Raw genomic sequence first — 22,515 nt, 5'->3', positions numbered from 1 at the left:
TTGCCTGCAATAACTCATTAATATTAATTTGTACTTCAATAATGTCGATACAACTAAACTGTTTCTGAATCAGTAGATTCTCAGGCCAGGTATCAAGTCACTGTTTTACAATTTTTATTCCTTGACATTTTCGTTAACTTTATTTTAATAGATGTTAAGTCACTATGCCACAAACTGCATTATCTAGATCATTCTGTGTAAGTCACTATGCCACAAACTGCATTATCTAGATCATTCCGTGTAAGTCACTATGCCAAAAGCTGTGTTATCTAGATCATTCCATGTAAGTCACTATGCACACAAACTGCATTATCTAGATCATTCCGTGTAAGTCACTATGCAAAAGCTGTGTTATCTAGATCATTCCATGTAGTCACTTTGCACAAACTGCATTATCTAGATCATTCTGTGTAAGTCACTATGCCACAAACTGCATTATCTAGATCATTCCGTGTAAGTCACTATGCCAAAAGCTGTGTTATCTAGATCATTCCATGTAAGTCACTATGCCACAAACTGCATCATCTAGATCATTCCATGTAAGTCACTATGCCACAAACTGCATTATCTAGATCATTCCATGTAAGTCACTATGCCACAAACTGCATTATCTAGATCATTCCGTGTAAGTCACTATGCCAAAAGCTGTGTTATCTAGATCATTCCATGTAAGTCACTATGCCACAAACTGCATTATCTAGATCATTCCGTGTAAGTCACTATGCCAAAAGCTGTGTTATCTAGATCATTCCATGTAAGTCACTATGCCACAAACTGCATTATCTAGATCATTCCATGTAAGTCACTATGCCACAAACTGCATTATCTAGATCATTCCATGTAAGTCACTATGCCACAAACTGCATTATCTAGATCATTCCGTGTAAGTCACTATGCCACAAGCTGTGTTATCTAGAATTCTTTCCACGTAAGTCACTATGACACAAGGTTAATTATCTAGATCATTCCACGTAAGTCACTATGACACACAAGCTGCATTATCTAGATCATTCCGCGAATTTCAAGACTCAGAATGGTATAATGTAAAAGCAGAAATTTTGGTGAGGGTTTAAATTTTGCTATATATTTGTGAGGCCCTACATCTCGCATGATTTAATCCTCTCTTAGTAATTAAGGAGGTAGGTTACCTTGTTACAAGGGTAAATTCAAATTAGTTGAACCGCAACATCTTTTTGTATTTCGTGTAATATGAAGTTTTAACTGCTAAAATCTCAGTTTCGTTTTTCTCTGTCCCTTCAAGTTCAATTTTTATCCACGTTTGAAGAACATGACCCTCTAAAGGTATTTCATATTGAAAGAAGAAGGAAAATACGGATATTTAACACTTTTCAGTGTATTTTAGTTTCATTGATATCCGTAGAAGTCAGCATAATGTATAATTTTACTAGTATGCACGTTAGCTTTCTAATATAAGCTTAAAATGTATATGTCGCGGGGCTCGTGTTTCCATGGTAACGCATTTTCTCTCATTTTTAAACAACTATGTATAAAAATAGGGGTTTTTGACGGCTTCAGTGCCATTCTGTTAATGACCAACATGGAATATTTGAGCAATATTATTAGCAAAATACCAAGCAATATACATGGTACCCTATTTTTCTTAAAGTTTAAAGTAACCATGGCAACAGAGATGTTTAAAATAGCTTATATCTTGCTTTTTGTCGTAATTTCTTATAAAATAATATGAATAAGATTATCTTTCTAGTTGATGTAGCTTTAAAACATATTATTTCTAATGTAAGTTATATTTCCGTGTTATCTGTATTTATTCAAAGGAATTTCTAAGCTTAGAATACTTACAGCAGTACCCCTCGTCTGGCATTTTTCATGGAAAAATCGTTCAGCATGCTACAATTATTCTCATGGATATTGTTGAAATGAAAATAAAAAGCCGAAGCTGTGTTTCTAAATAGACTAGTGTGAAGGCTTTTGAATTTTACATTTAGATACATAGGTCACGGGCTTCGTTTCCATGGTAACATCAGTTCAATTCAATAAACCACAATTTTCTACTGAAATTTGAACATTTTAGATCTTAGTTTTAGTATATAAGTAACAAATTATCAACGGAACCTGAAAAAATAGGTATTACAAATCAAACTGCTAGATTTTTTATTTGAAAATGGCCGTAACAAGTAACCTCTCACCCAACTATATTCCAAATAACATTGGTTACCATCATCCATTTTCTTACATTCCGCATTACATTTCAATATAACTACATAAAAGAAGCAAAATATTGATTATTATTCAGAGCAAAAGACTCAAAAAATTATTTCAGCAAATAATGGTTATTTGAAAATAGTTTGAATAAAGAAAATGCACAAAATTACGTACTTTCAAGATAAAAGCTATTAATTTTGCGCGGTAACTGACACGTAACGTCATGACGTCAATGACGTCATTTTAAGGCAACATTGTTTTGAAGCGTTTCTGCGGCAATTTATTCATTATTTCTGCATTATTAAACCATCAAGCGTCAGATCGAAGACAGGTCTATGATTTGTTTTCAGAAGAATGAATAATTTAACACATTTAGTTTGTCGTAAACGTCGTCGTAAATCGTCACGTTAGCTTCCGGTGGACATGCGCACATACAAATATAAAGGTAACCTACCTCCTTAATTCAAATTTGAGTACTAGGAATACCATTTTTACAATTTCGTGAATATCTAAAGCCTGACGCGAACATACTCAAAACTTCAAATCTGCGATATTTTGACCCAGCTAAAATATGTGCTTTTACAGTTGACTGAATGGTATAGACCATTTACGGCATTTTTCAAGAATCAGGCAGTTTTCACAACTAGTACAGACCATTTACGGCATTTTTCAAGAATCAGGCAGTTACCACAACTAGTATAGACCATTTACGGCATTTTTCAAGAATCAGGCAGTTTTCACAATTAAACTACTGACTTTCTATAAACCAGTTTGGCAGCTTTTTCAGGTAAAAGATTTCTTAAGCGTGATTTTCATTACTGATGAAACATAAATGTGGATAAGGTGATATTTTGGTCCATGCAGTTTTCAGCTTTCAGTTCTAGTTCTCCAGGGATCCAGAATACATTTCATTATGTATAAACCTAGCAGGAATTGTTGGTCATTGAAAGGAAACAATATCAAAAAGGTAAAATTGCAGTCTGGGGAAAGCATCGTATAACAAGAGGACCATGATGGTCCTGAATCGCTCACCTCTTCCCACATGACCCAGTTTTGAGTATGACGTCGTTTTTTCTATTATTTGATATAGTGACCTAGTTTTTGAGCTTATGTGACCCAGTTTTGAACTTGACCTAGATATTATCAAGATAAAAATTCTGACTAATTTTCATGAAGATCCATTGAAAAATATGGTCTTTAGGTTTTTCTATTATTTGACCTATTGACCTAGTTTTTGAAGGTACGTGACCCTGTTTTTAACTTTACCTAGATATCATCAAGGTGAACATTCTCACTAATTTTCATGAAGATCTCATGAAAAATATGGCCTCTAGAGAGGTCACAAGGTTTTTCTATTTTTATACCTACTGGCCTTGTTTTTGACCGCACATGACCCAGTTTCGAAACTGACCTAGATATCATCAAGGTGAACATTCAGATCAATTTTCATGAAGATCCATTGAAAAATATGGCCTCTAGAGAGGTCAAAAGATTTTAATAATTTTAGACCTACGGACCTAGTTTTTGACCACAGTTTACTCAGTTTCAAACTTGACCTAGATATCATCAAGATGAACATTCAGACCAACTTTCATACAGATCCCATGAAAAGTATGGCCTCTAGAGAGGTCACAAGGTTTTTAATTATTTGACCTACTGACCTAGTTTTTTATGGCACGTGACCCAGTTTCCAACTTGATCTAGATATCATCAAGGTGAACATTCTGACCATTTTTTATGGAGATCTATTCACAAGTATGGCCTCTAGAGAGGTCAAAAGGTTTTTCTATTTTTAGACTACTGACCTAGTTTTTGACCGCACATGACCCTGTTCGAAATTGACCTAGATATCATCAAGATGAACATTCTGACCAATTTTTCATACAGATCCAATGAAAAATATGGCCTTAGAGGAGGTCACAGGTTTTTCTATTATTTGACCTACTGACCTAGTTTTTGATGGCACATGACCCACTTTCGAACTTGACCTAGATATCATCAAGATGAACATTCAGATTAACTTTCATACAGATCCCATGAAAAATATGGCCTCTAGAGAGCTCACAAGGTTTTTTATTATTTGACCTACTGACTTAGTTTTGATGGCACGTGACCCACTTTCGAACTTGACCTAGATATCATCAAGGTGAACGTTCTGACCAATTTTCATGAAGATGTCATGAAATATATGGCCTCTAGAGAGGTCACAAGGTTTTTCTATTTTTAGACCTACTGACCTAGTTTTTGACAGCACGTGACCCAGTTTCGAACCTGACCTAGATATCATCAAGATGAACATTCAGACCAACTTTCATACAGATCCCATGAAAAATATGGCCTTTAGAGAGGTCACAAGGTTTTTCTATTATTTGACCTACTGACCTAGTTTTTGATGGCACGTGACTGAGTTTCGAACTTGACCTAGATATTATCAAGGTGAACGTTCTGACCAATTTTCATGAAGATCTTGTGAAATATATGGCCTCTAGAGAGCTCACAAGGTTTTTCTATTTTTAGACCTACTGACCTAGTTTTTGAAGGCACGTGACCCAGTTTTGAACTTGACCTAGATATCATCAAGGTGAACATTCTGACCAACTTTCATAAAGATCCCATGAAAAATGTGACCTTTAGAGTGGTCACAAGGTTTTTCTATTTTTAGACCTACTGACCTAGTTTTTGACCGCACATGACCCAGTTTCGAACTTGACCTAGATATCATCAAGATGAACATTCTGATTAATTTTCATGAAGATCCCATGAAAAATGTGACCTCTAGAGTGGTCACAAGGTTTTTCTATTTTTAGACCTACTGACCTAGTTTTTGACCGCACGTGACCCAGTTTCAAACTTGACCTAGATATCATCAAGATGAACATTCTGATTAACTTTCATGAAGATCCCATGAAAAATGTGACCTCTAGAGTGGTCACAAGGTTTTTCTATTTTTAGACCTACTGACCTAGTTTTTGACCGCAGGTGACCCAGTTTCGAACTTGACCTAGATATCATCAAGATGAACATTCTGACCAATTTTCATAAAGATCCCATGAAAAATGTGACCTCTAGAGTGGTCACAAGCAAAAGTTTACGGACGGACGGACGCACAGACGGACGGACGACGGACGACGGACACCGCGCGATCACAAAAGCTCACCTTGTCACTTTGTGACAGGTGAGCTAAAAACGTATACAACATGTAGAATATGTACATTTGTTAACACATTTTGTAAGAAAACAATGCATTCACAAGAAAACCACCCAAAATAACATAAAAATCAACTAAGTTTAAACATGCCTTACATTATTAATGTTTTACTACAGTATTGCATGCACTCATAGCTAAATTAAATAACTAGCAATTGATATTTTTTCGCACTGAAGTTTTTGTTAGTTTATTAAAGTTCTTATCTTATTGCTTTTTTTACGTGCCAATACATTAAGTCACAAACCATACAGTGGACTTGCTATTTAAGCATGACCACAGGATTTCCACAGAAAATGCCATCAGAGTCAAAGAGAAATGACATGACAATGTGCTGGCCAAACAATCTAAGTAAGGAAAAAATATATGAGAACATATTTGATTTGTTAGTGACCCTCTGGTCAGTATGAGTAAATTGTGGTGTTAAGGACAGGCATCAGTCAAGTCCCCACATTCATCAGCGGGGTCCCCACATTCATAAGCCGAATCCCCACATTCATCAGCTGAGTCCCCACATTCCTCAGCCAAGTCCCCACATTCATCAGCTGAGTCACTAAATTCATCATCCAAGTCCCCACATTCATCAGTTGAGTCACTACATTAATCAGATGAGTCCCCACATTCATCAGCCGAGTCCCCACATTCATCAGCCAAGTCTCCACATTTATCACACTTAGCCAACATATTTTCAGTGGATGTTTACTAACAAACCCAATAACTGACTTGTTTTATCAGCCACATATTTCAACCTAACCCAACAAAAAATCTGTTGGCCCAACACAGAAATACAGGCTGTCATCATGTGACTAACTTTTAACAAGTGAAAAATGCTAGAATCTAGCGGCAGGTAAAACATTGTGTATTAGGAAGGGCTTGATCTTTCATACCTCAGTGTGAGTTTTCTCCTATTTTATCAAAAATATCCTTCCATTTAGAATGGACGATATTTTAAAAGAAATATCAAACAAATATTAAAATTAAAATTAAAATATGTAAATGTCATATTTGGACTGAAATGTTACTAAAAACCCAACATTTGACATGCCCTCTTATCGACTCTTTTTACATCCCATTGGTCAAACAGCTATTTTGCTATATATACATCACGTTCAACAGTCGCCTGATGTTACTAATGCTTTATCAATATGCTATGCTCTAGACATTTATAATACAATGTTTGAAAATAGTGCAGCATCCCCTTTAGCAACTTACATTTTTAGTCTGTAAAATGCAAAATATTCTTTAATATATACTTTAAATGATCTGCTGGAATACAATATATTAGCTTATACAAACACAAAATAGTTCTCAACGATATTTTAAAAGAAATATCAAACAAATATTAAAATTAAAATTAGAGATTTGAAAATATTAAATTAAATGCTGCTTTATCCAGGCTGGCACTATACTCTTTAGAAACATATACTAACATGAAAATTCATGATAATTTAAAATAACAAGTCATCTACTTGAACCCCTTCATGCTAATACTTGCCGAGTTTATTACACAACTCCAGCCAAAGCATTGAACAGAAATGCGAACACATAAAAAAAATAATTTAGCTGCACCACCAGAAAACTAATATAGTGCATCCACACAGTCTGGTCAGGATCCATGCTGTTCACTAACAGTTTCTCTAATTGCAATAGGCTTTGAAAGTAAAAAGCATGGATCCTGACTAGACTGTGCCGATGTGCAGGCTGTTCTGGATCCATGCTGGTCGCAAATGCACTTTGTTGGTTTTCTTATGGTGCGACTCAATTATAAATCACCTCAAAACAAAAACAAAGAAGCATTCATTTAAACTTAAAATTTGTTCCCCCTACGCCTACATAATTATAGATAAGTGACTGGAAAACCAGTCTTCATAATTATGTCACATGCACTCTTCTACAACTTAATGCACCAATTCTTATTTTCAACTACAGACACAAAGAAAAAAACAATCATCAAAGTACCTGTACAGGGTTGGCTTTTGAGCAAGAATGGTTTGCAAGGACATAAGCAAGGTACATGACACTGGGCAAATAATGAAAATATGCAAATGACACTACACCAAGCAATTTTTTTAAAGGGGACGGCTCAAAATTTTCAAACATTAATTTAGCACAGATCTTTGAATAAACATACCATCTGAAAGGTTACAAAAATAGAAAATGTATGTCCCATGACAAGAAATATACAAAATTGCCTTTTTTTGCCTTCCTATCATTACTAATTTATTGTAAATGTCATATTTGGACTGAAATGTTACTAAAAACCCAACATTTGACATGCCCTCTTATCGACTCTTTTTACATCCCATTGGTCAAACAGCTATTTTGCTATATATACATCACGTTCAACAGTCGCCTGATGTTACTAATGCTTTATCAATATGCTATGCTCTAGACATTTATAATACAATGTTTGAAAATAGTGCAGCATCCCCTTTAGCAACTTACATTTTTAGTCTGTAAAATGCAAAATATTCTTTAATATATACTTTAAATGATCTGCTGGAATACAATATATTAGCTTATACAAACACAAAATAGTTCTCAACGAACTATTCAACACGGCAAGTGTAATGAGTGATATTTTGTCTTTTTGTTTCTGTTTAGATTAACGTCTTGCGTAACAACAAAATAAAAGGTGATAATGTGACTTTTCAGCTTTGGATGGTAAAGAACATCCCCGCCAAGTGCCCCTTCAAATACTGTTTAACATGAAGTACTGACCATCTGTATGTAAGCTTGATGGCTCCCTCACATAAAAAGAATTCTATATCCTTAAAGCATGTTTTCACACCCGCAGGAAAGATTCAAAGCCAGCACCCATTCATTTCAAGCCAATCATTTAGATTCTGTACCCAGCAGTGAACAAAGCAATATTTTACAGGCAAACATTTACAATTCAGTTTCATTTCTGTAATTATACCATTAACCTATCATAGCAATAATATAAATTGCCAGCATTTTACACTAAAGCAGCTACCCTTTAAGTTTCGATGTATCAAAAGCTATTCCTTAAAAAGCACATGTCAAAGCATAAATTACATGTGATGTATGATATTATGTCAGTTAAACCTGCCCTAGCAGTCACCTGTATTAAATAAAAACTTGTCATGAACAACCAATCTTGTGACTATTCAAATAGCCTTTTTTTAATTCAATCCCAACTTGCCTTAAACAACCACCTGTCTTAAGCAGTCACCTGTCTTAAGTAGTCACCTGCCTTAAGCAGTCACCTGTTTTAAGCAACCACCTGTTTTAAGCAGTCACCTGTCTTAAGCCAGACTGTGTCCATTCCCTTGGTTGGATGCTTAACACAGGTATGTCAATCATGAAAGAGAATCTGGACAAAATGAGTAATTACCTGGCCACAAGGATCTATTAAATAGCCGTCCCAGTTAGATAGTTTATTCTGAAATACAAGAATTGTTCAAATATTTTTACATTATTAAACTTTTACAATAAAGATGTACAATGTTAAATGTGAAATAAGTCAAAAGCTTTGATAGTAACAGAGATACTTGACTTTATCAAAAACTTTAACCAAAATATTCTGAGTTAATAAGGGGCATGTAAGTCTGGCACAATTCAAATCAGAGTTATGGGGATAATATTTCTCCTGGAGTAGACTTTAACAGCTAATAACTATTTCAAGTTTCAAGTCAATTGCTTTGATAGTAAATGAGATATCTGACTTTATCAAAAACTTTAACAAAAAGTTTCTAAGTTAAAAAGGAGCATAACTCTGTCAAAATTCAAATCAGAGTTATGGGGATTGTGTCTCCTGGTGTAGACTTTGATAGTAAATAATTACTTTTAAAGGAGTTCATCACAATATTTTGTGCGCAGCTCAATCGCGCAGCAAGCAATAACCACTGTAAAGTTCAGGATTCGCCGCCGAAAGTGCAAAATTGTCGGATATGCAGCGCACTCGCACAAAAATATCGTATGTAATGACAATATAGGTCATGCATCCATATTTTACCTTTAAAAGTGATGGTGTTTTATTAGAGGAATAGTCGTAGGAAGTGCTCGAATCGAATACATTGTGGACAGCCAATTTGAAAGTAAACTATTTCGTCCAGTAATGATGCAGCCGACTACAAGTCAAATAAAATTCCAGAAAATCTTAACGTAGATCTATCTCCTTCAAGTGCAAATGTGACTTCCTAAAAATGTTGTTATACTTTTTGTGCTCCATCCCGCATTTCACGTAGTAAGACCAGAGTTATGGCCCTTGACAGTCAAATTGTACATTAAGGGTATAGACATTTGTGTCGCATGTACCTCAAAAGTATATGCGTCAAGAGTCATGAAACCACACAAGAATTAAATTCAGCATGCGAAGTTGTGCACCAGTGCTTTTATTTGAGGTTTCACTCAGTAAAAACAGATTTATGTCCCTTGACGTGGACAAATATATACGTAAACGGCATGTGAAAGCTTGTGTAGCACGTATCTCAAAAAGTATTTGACCTAGAGGCATGCTACCTTAAAGGAGCATTATTCCGCATGTGAGTAAGAAAACTGGTTAAGAAACTGATAATAACATTGTGTAATTTGTTTTGTAAGAAAAAATGTTCATTATTTTTTAGGTGGGTGGGGTAATGAAAAAATACTTTTGTGGGTGGAGTGAATATTTTTTAATTTTTCTTGAAAACAAGCACGGGTTGATATTAATTTTTTGGTTTAGATTTTTTGTTTTAGTTCTAACTTACATAATATAAAATTTGGTAAAATTCTGTCCGCTAGATTTTTCATATCATTAAGAAATACTTCGTGTTTTTCTCAGTTTCAGATACTTTCGACATCTGTCAATAGTATCTTTTCTGAGTTAATATATCTATAAGTTGACATTTTATGCATAGTTATAGTGGTTTCATTAATTGTGATGCATAAACAGTAACATCAGAGTGAAACTTTGAATAAATAGTTGTTTGCAGTAGCTTTATTATGACATGTATGTATTGTTTCTTCAGACAAAAATACCGATTTGGTGTTCTTAATAAACTTTAAATATTGAAAAAAGAAGCACGGGTACCTATCATTTTTATTTTTTATTTTAACTTGTCATACATTAATCTATAAATATGCAAAGTTACAAAAAATTCTGTCCGCTAGAAATAATTGTGAAAAACACCTTTAAGTTTCGAGTCAATTGCTTTTAGAGTAAGAGAGATATTTTACTTTATCAAAATCTTTAACCAAAGGTGACAGCGACAGCAATGCCGGGGTGAGTGCAATTAAATAGCACTAATTTTTCATCAAAATGTTGATTTAAAAACATGAACTGTAGACATACTTACATCTTTGAGATAATCTATTAGGTCCTTCAGTGTTTTGTGCACCTTTGGTTCTCCAACAACTATAAACTTTTTGTTTCGTAACTGATCAATCATATAGTGTCTCACACGCTGTTCTGCTCTGTCAAGTAAGAGATAGACATTCTGTCAGCTAAATATTATAACTACCTTCAGTTTATTAAGTTGTTTTTTACTAATACTTTAAACATGTGAAAAGAGCTAAATGTTATTCCTATTTATATACATAATTATCAGCAGAAATCTTGTTTACATGGCTAAAATGCTGTCTGTATGTATATTTTTTTTTTTTTTAAAACAAGGATGAATACTCAAAAGGCAAAGCCTTGTTACAAAAATGCAGCCTCCCCAGACCACAACTCGCAGCATGTGGCTGTGTGCATGACACTTCAGCCATAAAGTTCCACAAATCACCCTGTTTCTAATTAACAGCACAAACAAATTATAAGTGATCTCTATCTAACGTTTGTTGGTCTGGGTTTCATGCTATTTACTTTGTTCTTATTGCATTTAATGCTGCACCCGCACAATTATAGGTCATATGGCATCTTTCTAGCAAAGACCCAATTGCCCTTCTGAGCATTATTTCAGGCTCAAGTGGTCACCTGGATAGAACCACTCACCTTCTATAAACTAGACGAATAAAATATGTTTCAAACAAAACCGACTCAAAAAAGTAACATTAATTTTGATTGTGGAATATACATTTGAGCTGCACCATGAGAGAGTAACATATGCATTTGCGACCAGCATCTGCGCAGTCTGGTCAGGATCCATGCTGTTTGCTTATGGTTTCTCTAACTGCAATAGGCTTTGAAAGCAAACAGCATGGATCCTGACCAGACTGGATCTATGCTGGTCACAAAAGCACTATGTTGGTTTTCTCATGGCGCGGCTCAGTTAAATAACTTATATTTACTTAAAAGAGAGTGTGTATCCAAATCTGCTTTCACTCACTCTTACAAGATATGTGCCCGTTGGTTTTTCTTTTAACAAAGTTTCTGATTGTCTGTAAAATATATGAAAAATTTATGAAAATATATTGTTAAATACCAATCTTGTCAAAAACTACTTTATGTCTGTTGCCATAGTTTTCAAACTAAATATTTTAACACATTATATATTGTTTTGGCACTACAAGGTGTATTAGCATGTTTTAATGATAGTATTTTTGTAATATGAAAATTCCTTCTTTTTTATATTCATGTTTTGAAATTTATGTCATTATATGCCTTAGGATATAATCTGCTGGGTCAAACAAAATTTTATTATTTATTTTGTTGGGTTTACGTCCCACCAACGCAATTATAGGTCATATGGCAACTTTGCAGCTTTGATGGTGGAGGAAGACCCCAACTTCATTATTTCATCACAAGCTGGCAGCTGGGTAGAACCACGGACCTTCCGTAAGCCAGCTGGATGGCTTTCTCATTTGAAGAATACAATGCCTCTAGTTGAGGCTCGAACCCACATAGACTAGGGGCAAGTGATTTGAAGTCAGTGGCCTTAACCATTAGGCCACGGAGGCCCCTCTTCAAACAAGAGCATTTTACACCCTAAGCAAAGTTTTGTGTAAAGGTAAATAATTTTAAGTAAGCAACCTAAACATTTTCTCTCCCGTACTATTGAAATAATAACAACTACAATGCATTTGGTCAATGTTTTTACACAGAACTTTTTGCATAAAAACACTGTAAGGTTCAGTTTCCGTTTTACAGAAGTCTGTTCCATAAAAGGACATTTCATTTAACTAAGGGAACTGTTTTCATGTAATTTATTTATTAAACCCTTACATGGTTCAATTAGAGCATAAGTATGTTTTAATGTAATTAAAATAAACCTTCACCTGGATCTATACTCAAATAAGATGTGGATTCAATTTCATGTAATTATATTTAACATACCTTCTAGAGATAACCCCATGAAACCATTCAGCTATGAAGTTCTGTTGACTTGGATCGTAGATCTGAGTAGCTTGTGTTTCCTGGAACCAACGGACGGATGCCATCTTGTTGCCAGGATGCTGTGTTGACGGTACGGGTACAAACTCATCGTCAGAAATCTCATCTTCTTCACTGTCACTCGCCTAGTGCAGGAATAAACAGAGACTGAGATATTTTTCTCAATAAAAACACAGATGATCATAACTTTATACCAGAAAATCAAAATTATTTGAGCCTGGCCATGAGAAAACCAACAAAGTGGGTTTGCGACCAGCATGGATCAAGACAAGCCTGCGCATCTGCACAGTCTGGTCAGGATCCATGCTGTTCGCTAACAGTTTCTGTAATTCCAATAGGCTTTGATAGCAAACAGCATGGATTCTGACCAGACTGCGCGGATGCGCAGGCTGGTCTGGATCCATGCTGGTCGCAAACCCACAATGTTGGTTTTCCCATGGCATGGCTGATTTACTTCCTCATTATCTCACAGAACTATTTAAAGTGATTTGTGAAGAAACACTTAGTTATTAAACAAACACTGTCAGTTTGATTACCTGTGTTCCAGAATCGGCAAATGTTTTAGGCTGCAAATAATCTCTTTTATCTGAAGCGGTCAAGCTGACACCTCCTACTGATGACAGGGCACCGTAGGGGAAGTCTGGTACACGTGGTGGTGGTCCTTCCATGATAATACTATCCGGTCGCCCAAAGAAACCTGGGTTGAGTAAGAATGTAAGACTAACTCATTTCTATTTAAAACAAGCTAATTGTTTCAAATTATACTGAAACTAATAAATATCTCAAAAAAGTCTTTATTTTGATAACCAAAGCCGTAATCATTCCAACAGTAAAATAATCCTACCATGACTAAAAGAACCTTTCTCAGTAGCAGATAATTTTTTTATATTTTGGTTGGGTTTAATTCTACACAATGTAGTTTATATGGTGACATTTCCACTCCAGCTTATGAGGTGGGGGAAAACTATAGGCGCCCCTTTGTGTGCTATTTCTGGCACCAGCAAACATCTTCGTAGAGCCTGGGCCAACCTTCAATAAATTAGTGATATGGCTTCCTCTCACGAAGAATTCTAGTAAGGTTTCCTACACACACTGGTTAGGGGCACAGCAATGGAGGTCCCTTTTAAGAGACAGAAGCATCAGGGTCAACACACTGATAATTCTGACCAAGATTGGAGACACTACATGGGCAGTCACTGAAAACAAAATAATTTAGGGGCCTCCAAGGCCAGATGGTTATAGTTGATGACACTTATCACCTGCCCCTTCTCGATGTGAGTTCAAAGCCCGACTTGGGGTATAGAATTCTGTGAGAAGGTGATACAGCTGGCTTACAGAAGCTCGCTGGGTCTACCCAGGTGCTTGTCCATGCCTGACACAATACCTAGAAAAGCAGCCGGTATCTTCATCCATCATCAATGCCAGAAAAGTCAAGATATTCCTTAACTGTGTTGGTGTGAGTTTAAACCCAACAAAATTAATTCAAAATACTTTAACGGACATCGTTTAACATGATGAAGCTGATCTTTTATCTAGCCTTTCTTTCTTGCAAACTGCTGACAACAAAAAGCAGAAAACAAGATGGCAGACATGGAAACCAAAAAACAGTACAAAGAAAGCTGACCCATATATACATAAACATATAGCAACTACTGTAAAATCATTTAATTTCGTGGGCATGAAATTTCGTTGTTTTGGTAAGAACAGCAATTTTGCGTGGATATGAATTCATGGATTTCAAATTTTGAACATAAAATAAATGGAAATTTTACTTGTTCATTCGTATTAAATTTCGTGGATTGACTCAACCACGAAATCCATGAAAATTAGTCCCCAATGAATATTAATGATTTCACAGTATAGTCATGTAAAATAATGCAACCTTTCAAAGATAAAAATGAAATGGTCTCATTTAGATATTGCTAGTATAAAATCCTTAACAATATTCTATAGCATTCTATATTGTAAGGTATAAGCTATTATAAAAAAATCCCAGCAGCAAGTGCCTAAAACATGAATGACACACAGCGTCACAAGTGAAGAACAATTCCAAATAATAAATAAATATGCACTGAAATTAGCTGTTGACAATGCGTTTGGATTTCTTTGAACATAGATAAACAAGCAAACATAAATTTTCAAGGTACAATATAAACTAATTGTGCGACAACTGGACAAAACCTGTAAATATGCATGTGCAAGTATAAAAATTTCTCCTATTAAATGTCCATACCACCATGAAGCTTGGTAAATTACCTTATATGGCAAAGGCTGCAAAGATGTTACAAATAAATCAACAAAGTCTTATCAGTTAAGGTAGTTCTGCCCGTTTGGATCGAATTTTTTTCTACAATGTAGAATTTGATTAAACTCAATTTTTTCAAAACTTCAGAATATACCTAGAAAATTCAGCAAATAAAAAAGATAGGGATGTGCGCTTGATTTTTTGCTAGACTGGTTTGGAAAAAATGGCCCTCAAACAATATTTCATAAATTGGGAGTCTATGGGAAAATCATAACTTTCATAACATTTTTGCTAATAGAATTTTTCTACAAGGTAGATTTTGATGAAACTTCTCAGTTGTAAATAAACACATGGTCTATAATTTGGCGAAATAAATTGCTTATTTTTGAGATATTTGACCATGATTAAAGTGAGCCAGACATTTCACGCTAATTTTAAGACATTATTTGAGCCACGCCATGAGAAAACCTCGCAGTCTGGTCGGGATCCATGCTGTTCGCTAACGGTTTCTATAATTGCAATAGGCTTCGAAAGCGAACAGCATGGATCCTTACCAGACTGCGCGGATGTGCTGGTGATCTGGATCCATGCTGGTCGCAAACACACTATGTTGGTTTTCTCATGGATTTTTATAACGTATCATATGTCTTAATATCATATTTTGACTTTTGGAATATAGCAATAGTGCCACTGTAATAAATTTACTCACAGGTGTCTATTAATTCATAAAATGATTTTCATTTCCGTATGCCGAATCCAGGCTTTATTCTACATTTACCGAATAAATGACGTTATGCCATCACTTCCGGTTTATCAAACGTGCAGTCACATACCTTAAGTCTACACTATAAATTTTACTGCAAAATGATATAAACTTATTTAGTTGTAACAAAATTGATGCTATAAAAATGTTATAAGTAAAAAGTAAATAAACTTATTTAACCTTTACCCTGCTAAATTTCTGAAATGGGCTGGTCCATTATTCAGTTTTGGGCAGTACCACTTATGATTTAAAGGGGTGTTTACAAAAAATTGACTGACTGAATAGCAAACAGTGCAGACCATGATCAGCCCACATGGATGTGCAGGCTGAGCTCGGTCTGCACTGATCACAAAGGTAAAATATCACTTGCCGCCCGCAGGCTAAAGGTTAAGACATAAACATCAAAAATAATTCAAGAAGCAGTTAAGAATCTTAATTTCATATATTGTAGACTTACCAAAAACCTTTGTGCATAAAAAAATATTGAAAATCAATAGACAACTGGTACTTCTATTAAAGGTTTTATTGTTAATAGCAATCTATAATTAGAAAAGAGCTGAAAATAAGACTGCCCATTCGACTGATCGGCAGCTTTTATTTAGTCAAACATCAACAACTTCTAAGTTAACCCTTACCATGCTAAATTTCTATAATGAACTTGTCCATCTTCCAATTTGGACAGTATCATTAACTGTTAAAGGGGTGCTTACCAAAAAGATAATGACTGAATAGCGAACAGCGAAGATCATGATCAGACTGCAAGGATGTGCAGGCTGATCATGATCTACACTGGTCGCAAAGGCAGAACCAATCATGTCCAGCCAGTAAGGGTTAAACTAAAGCCTTGATCTCACAAGATATGTTATAAACTGAAATTTTGTACAAATTAAAATTATGGCAATCAATACAACCTGCAAACAAAAAGATCAATCAAAGTCATGAAAGGGATGTAATTTGAATCAATTTCAATTAAGAGTTCTCAAACTTGGTTATGTAGAAGATTGATGCCTTGTGTGAATTTTCAATCCAGTAATTGTTACTGTGATTCAGCAAAATAGAAAAAAAAAATCTTTCAAAAAATGTATAAGTTGAAAAAAAGGGCCATAATCTGAGTTAGATTAAACCATGAGTTATCTAACTTGGATACTCCAGTAGGTTTGATGATTAGGAAGTGTTGTTTGAAGATTGAATCCAATATATATGTAATGGTTACTGAGATATATAATCTTGCACACAAAATGTCCACCAAGATGTAAAATTGCCATCAGGCAGTGACGGATGGGTAAAACAAGTCTCACTATTCCTGGAATATATTTAAAAACACAAGGAGACATAAGGTTTGCAGTCACATGGACAGGTCAAGAGAAAATATAAGGAATGCACTTACTTGGAGGAATACTTTTATCATTCTGCTTGACCGTCTGCTGCTGTGACATCAGCTTCATAGACAACCCTTCTACCTGTGACAGTAGTGCAGCTACCTTCTCTGCCTGTTGCCTAGCAACCTCTCGTCTCCGTGCTGCTTTACGACGCCCTAGGAACCCTCTAACAAGTTTCTGTAGAGAAAAGAGTTCAAAATTCAAACTTGAATATCACAGGAAATTACTTCCTAATCATATGTCTGCTGTATGTTTCTGGTCTATATTATAGCTCTACAAAACCAGATAAATCATTATATGAATTAACTTTTACTATTTCTGTTAACAAAAACAAGCATTTTTTAAAAAATGTGCATTATCATACTCAAACAATACAAAAGCACACGCTAAACAATTAGATAGTTATTAAACTGCAACTTATTATTTAAAGTTTAATTTTTCATGTACAAATGTTTTTATTGAATTTTATCAGTTCTTGTTATTTTATCTTACAAACTTAAACAGTGTTAAACCAACTAGAAATAATCATATAATTATCTAAATAAACATTAAAAAGTAGGCCAAGTATTTGATAACAGGAAGGTATTTCACACTGTACTTACGGCTTGTAAGAAATGACTTTTTAATTATTGTCTAGGCCTCAACCATTAACATAATAAAAAATTATCCTTCTAATAATATAACTCTCTGCAGAAATCATATGAGTTTCACATTTTCGTACATGACAGTTCTAATTATAGAATCATTCTAGTTATATCATTAAATATCATTAACTTCCTCTTACAGTATCAGTAGTAACAAAATGAAATTTATAAGATCTTCTGGAATCATAATTCAATGATCACAACAGTAGCAGATCTAGCTTTACTGAGCCTTTCATAAGAGGTACTGAAAGCTGATAGAACAAACCTGAATATGAATAGCAGATTTTCCCATGGTTTCCAGTACATCTGCTATCTGATCAATATGGAAGTATTTAAGGAACACTTTGGTCCGGCCAACCTGCCATCCCTGGATCCCTGTAGCCTTCAGAATCTTTATACAATTCTCCCGAGTACCAGGCAATTGTGGTTTACATAAAATCACTTTGTACCTGCAAATTTGCAAATTTTGTTATGAAAAATAAAATCATGTAACGTGTAAATGAAAAGTTCATAAAACTAACTAACATATCTAAAAGTTAAACAATATTCAGAAAAAAAAAATATTCACTCCCTGATAATGCCGAAACATCAAAATAATGCTGAATCCCCAATATAATGATGAATCACCAAGACAATGATGAATCACTAAGACAATGATGAATCACCAAAGTAATGCGATCACCAAATAAGTGCTGAATTCTCAAGATAATGCTGAATCCCCATCAATAACTCTGAATACCAAATACAAGGCTGAATCCCAAAAATAATGCTGAATCTCGAAGAAAATGGTGATGGCATAACTGAATGACTATTCATTAAATGTAGACAAAAAAGTCCTATTTTATTAAAGAATATCTTAAAAATAGTTTTACAGTTTTAATATTCTTTATTTTAAAATACAGTTTTAATGGGAACATCAAGTTTTCTATAAAATGCAACCTCTCTTGAGCACTTTGTCTTATTGGATTCAGAGTCACACAGACAGAAATACAGACCATACTGCAAATGTTCTGCTTCTGATGGAGGATGAAGATCCCCCCACCCCCACCCCTCCTGACAATATTTCAGACATGGGAGGGCACTAGGTAGAACTACCAACTGTCTGTATGCCAGCAGGGATGGTTTCCTCACATGAAGAATTGTACACCCCAAGGGAGGTTTGGAACCCTCATCAGTGTGGGACAAGTTATTTGAAGACAACAACCTTAACTACTAGGCCACACTGAGGTTCCCAACTGAACACTTCTATGAAGACTAGAATATATGAGCCGTGCCATGAGAAAACCAACACAGTGGGTTTGCGACCAACATGGATCCAGACCAGCCTGCGCATCTGCGCAGTCTGGTCAGGATCCATGCTGTTCGCTAACAGTTTCTCCAATTCCAATACGCTTTAAAAGAAAACACCATGGATCCTGACCAGCCTGCGCATCCGCATCCATGCTGGTCGCAAACCCACTATGTTGGTTTTCTCATGGCACGGCTCAATTGTATAGAAGTGTTGCTCTGGATGTGTTAATTTACTAAGAACTTCATTTTACGGAAAAGAAAATTTCTTTGTAAAGAGGCATTTGATCTTCAAGGTTTGCAGGTGTGCTAGCTACTTTAGCTGTGTTTAGTTTTACCCCTGACAACATTTTGCTTAGTAACATTTCACTGTGTGATTTTCACAACTTCATCTAGTTTGCCTTCAAGACTTAATTATCTGAATTGTTACTACTAAGTTACATTTTATTTATTTATTTTGTTGGGTTTAACGTCGCATCGACACAATTATAGATTATATGGCGACTTTCCTGCTTTGATGGTGGAGGAAGACCCCAGGTGCCCCTCTGTGCATTATTTCATCATGAGCAGGTACCTAGGTAGAACCACCGACCTTCTGTAAGCCAGCTAGATGGCTTCCTCTCATGAAGAATTCAACATCCTGAGTGAGGCTCAAACCCACATCCATGAGGGGCAAGTGATTTGAAGTCAGCCATTTTAACCACTCGGCCATAGAGGCCTCCTACTAAGTTACAAAGTTACTCACTTGTTTACAAAGTCGTCAAATGATGGTCTCACAGCAAATCCCTCTCTTCTAATTTTTGTTGTTTCTAACATACCAGTATACAGCAACTGGAAAATTTCAGTTTTTAAAAAAGATCAGTATTGTACATTAAAAAATTCAAATACACAACAATATTTTCCATTTACTTTGGTAAAAGAATAAAATATATCATTTGTAAGACTTAGTGTAATATGTTTATAATAAGATATAATTAGATTTACATCAAGAAAATTCGCTTTTAATTTGCAGCGTAATAGTATACTTCTATTAAGATTGTGGACCTATAATGACAACCGGAAAATTTCATTCAATTACACATTCTCCTTATGGAATTTAGGCATCCTTCAACACCAATGGAAAGTCAGGTGCTTCTATGAGCTACATTAGCATCTGAAAAATGCCAAAATGCATGCCAGACTAGAGTATGTAAATGCACGAAAATCACTGAATGCAAATATGGGTCTGCTACCTTAAATACGTAATATATCCACCGATGAGTTCCTAGATATTCTCTATATAAATACAATGACCATAAAATTTACAGTTGATACTTTTGATTAATATAATACAAAATATCTAATTTAAACCTACCTGTTGTTGAATGTATTTTAAATCAAATGAACCAGGTGCTTTCACATGATTTGGTTTCAGACAACGAATAAAGATGGGTGTGGCCGATGTCATCCTCTCCATTAATACTTGCAATGAATTCTGAAAATATATAATAATACGGTAAAACGGTGAATGTTAGAGCTTGCAGGGGGATGAGCAAGGTGCCTGAATTATCCAAGGTTGAGAGCAATCCAAACTATAGAAACTACATATAAAATAATCACATTTTTTACACCAAAAAAAATAAGAGGAATTTATAATGATCTGGAACATCTGATATGAATCTGGAGGTGTTAGCAATTAAAACATGTGCTCTTTAAACATATTAATCATTAACAATTTCATTGTTTCTTTTCATAAATATGAAAATATCATTATCAGGCAGTTCAAAACATCTTGTTCTTTTAAAACTTCACAATAACGGAGTATTTCTAAGTAAACAGACAAACTTGTTCCCTCTAACAAGTGCAGAAAGTAAATTTACACAAAAGTTAGGATTTTACTAAGAACAGAAATATTTCAGAAAAAAGGGTTACCTTGAACTGCCCACCAACAGTCAGTTTTCTTTTTCTTGCAGCTTCCAGACTTGGTCTGTGGCCCTGAATATAACAAAATTTGAAAATATCAACAGTGAAAAAAACAAATCACATTTTAACATTATAAAATTAACTGATGTTTTATCTGATATATTTTATTACACATTTTTCAGTAAAATGTTGAAATTTAGAGTGAAATATTTTCTAATCAATTTTTCTCCAATGGGTAGTATTTTGTTAAATCATGAAATAAAAAGAAATTCTGTTGTTTTTTGGGTTTTTTTCGTGTCTTTTCCATGTAAAATCAAATTATCCTTCAACCATGAACAACACATCTTACATTTTCAATAGTGGCTATGCTACTAATGAAAATTTTTCATGTGGTGTTCACTCAGTGAAAGATATATCTTGCATCAAAACAAATATTGTCTATATCTTTCCATTATCCAGTTGCAACCTTCGGTACCGACATGATCAAATATCATTAAGGTTATGATCGACTTATTTCAATTTTTTAATAAATCAAAGAATTGCAATAAAACTCACTCTTCTTGTTTTCCGAGTGGATTGTCTCCCTTGAAATGACAAACTTCCTGTTCTCGTAACCTGAGCTGAAAAGAAATATTTTATTGATTCCTTATCTTATATACGTTATAACTCTTCACTTTCAGATATACCAACTGACTGAAACCTGCCGAAGAACATGCAGTGGTGAACACCACTTAATGTAGAGGTAGCGGGTTCAAACCCTGATGCTGTTACAATGGCAATTCCTTATATGACACCAGTACCTGCTTTTCTGGGAGGCAGACTCAACAGTGACAAAGCTTTCAATAAAAATGACTTAACCCTTACTCTGCTAAATTTCTGTAATGAACTTTTCCATCTTTCAATTTGGACAGTTCATTTACTGTTAAAAGGGGTGCATACCAAAAAATTACTGACTGAATGGCAAACAGTGCAGATCATGATCAGACTGCATGGATGTGCAGGCTGATCATGATCTACACGTCTGGTCGCAAAGGCAGAATCAACTGTGTCCACTGTCCAGCATTATAATAGTTAAAAGAGACTAGTAAGAAATTAACCTAAAGTCATCCACCACATGAAGTATCTGGTGTGATTTAAAAAAAGTTCATTAAATATAATTTGGTTTGTAACAGTGACTTTCCAGCATTTCACAGTGAAGGAAGTCCCCTGGTGTCCCCTAAGACATTTTTTCTGGCATAGTCCGACACCCAGATAGAACCAGTGACCTTCCAGTAGTAATGGCTTCCTCCCATGAAAGAATTCCACACCTTAATTAAGCAATGTTTTAAACACAAAGCTTAGATGTGTCTGTGAAATACAGGAATATTGCTATTTTTAAGTGCACGATAAACTTACAACAGTGTTATGCAGGATACAAGCCCCTTTAAATATTAGGCATTTTTACATACAACTTACCTCTGAATATGGACTTGACAAGAGCATTGTTACTGCTTTGTAACATCTCCGTGACACCAGGGGGCAGTGTGTCTCGGTTCTTCTCTAACCAACTATCAGCACTGTATGTCACCTGGAAAGACACACAAATTTTTCCAAGCTCTTATAATTATTATGAGCAATGATATGATTGCCA

General features: G+C 35.0%; 1 protein-coding gene across 1 annotated transcript in view; it reads right to left on the bottom strand.

Moving 5' to 3' along the window:
• The window catches only part of LOC123565430 (myosin-IIIb-like), a 57,262-nt gene that overhangs the window by 15,978 nt on the left and 18,769 nt on the right, over positions 1-22,515 (bottom strand). The window contains exons 14-25 of the mRNA XM_053549628.1: positions 22,341-22,452; positions 21,441-21,505; positions 20,895-20,957; positions 20,338-20,457; positions 19,729-19,814; positions 17,962-18,145; positions 17,061-17,229; positions 13,202-13,362; positions 12,609-12,790; positions 11,624-11,713; positions 10,690-10,807; positions 8,748-8,795 (exon numbers count right to left, since the gene is read on the bottom strand). Coding sequence (XP_053405603.1) covers positions 8,748-8,795; positions 10,690-10,807; positions 11,624-11,713; positions 12,609-12,790; positions 13,202-13,362; positions 17,061-17,229; positions 17,962-18,145; positions 19,729-19,814; positions 20,338-20,457; positions 20,895-20,957; positions 21,441-21,505; positions 22,341-22,452 — 1,398 coding nt within the window. The remainder of the gene's footprint in view (positions 1-8,747; positions 8,796-10,689; positions 10,808-11,623; positions 11,714-12,608; positions 12,791-13,201; positions 13,363-17,060; positions 17,230-17,961; positions 18,146-19,728; positions 19,815-20,337; positions 20,458-20,894; positions 20,958-21,440; positions 21,506-22,340; positions 22,453-22,515) is intronic.

Source organism: Mercenaria mercenaria, chromosome 8, assembly GCF_021730395.1.
Source record: "Mercenaria mercenaria strain notata chromosome 8, MADL_Memer_1, whole genome shotgun sequence".
Classification (NCBI taxonomy): domain Eukaryota; kingdom Metazoa; phylum Mollusca; class Bivalvia; order Venerida; family Veneridae; genus Mercenaria; species Mercenaria mercenaria.
Note: the sequence above shows the minus strand (reverse complement) of the source record. Positions and strands in the feature narration are given on the sequence as shown.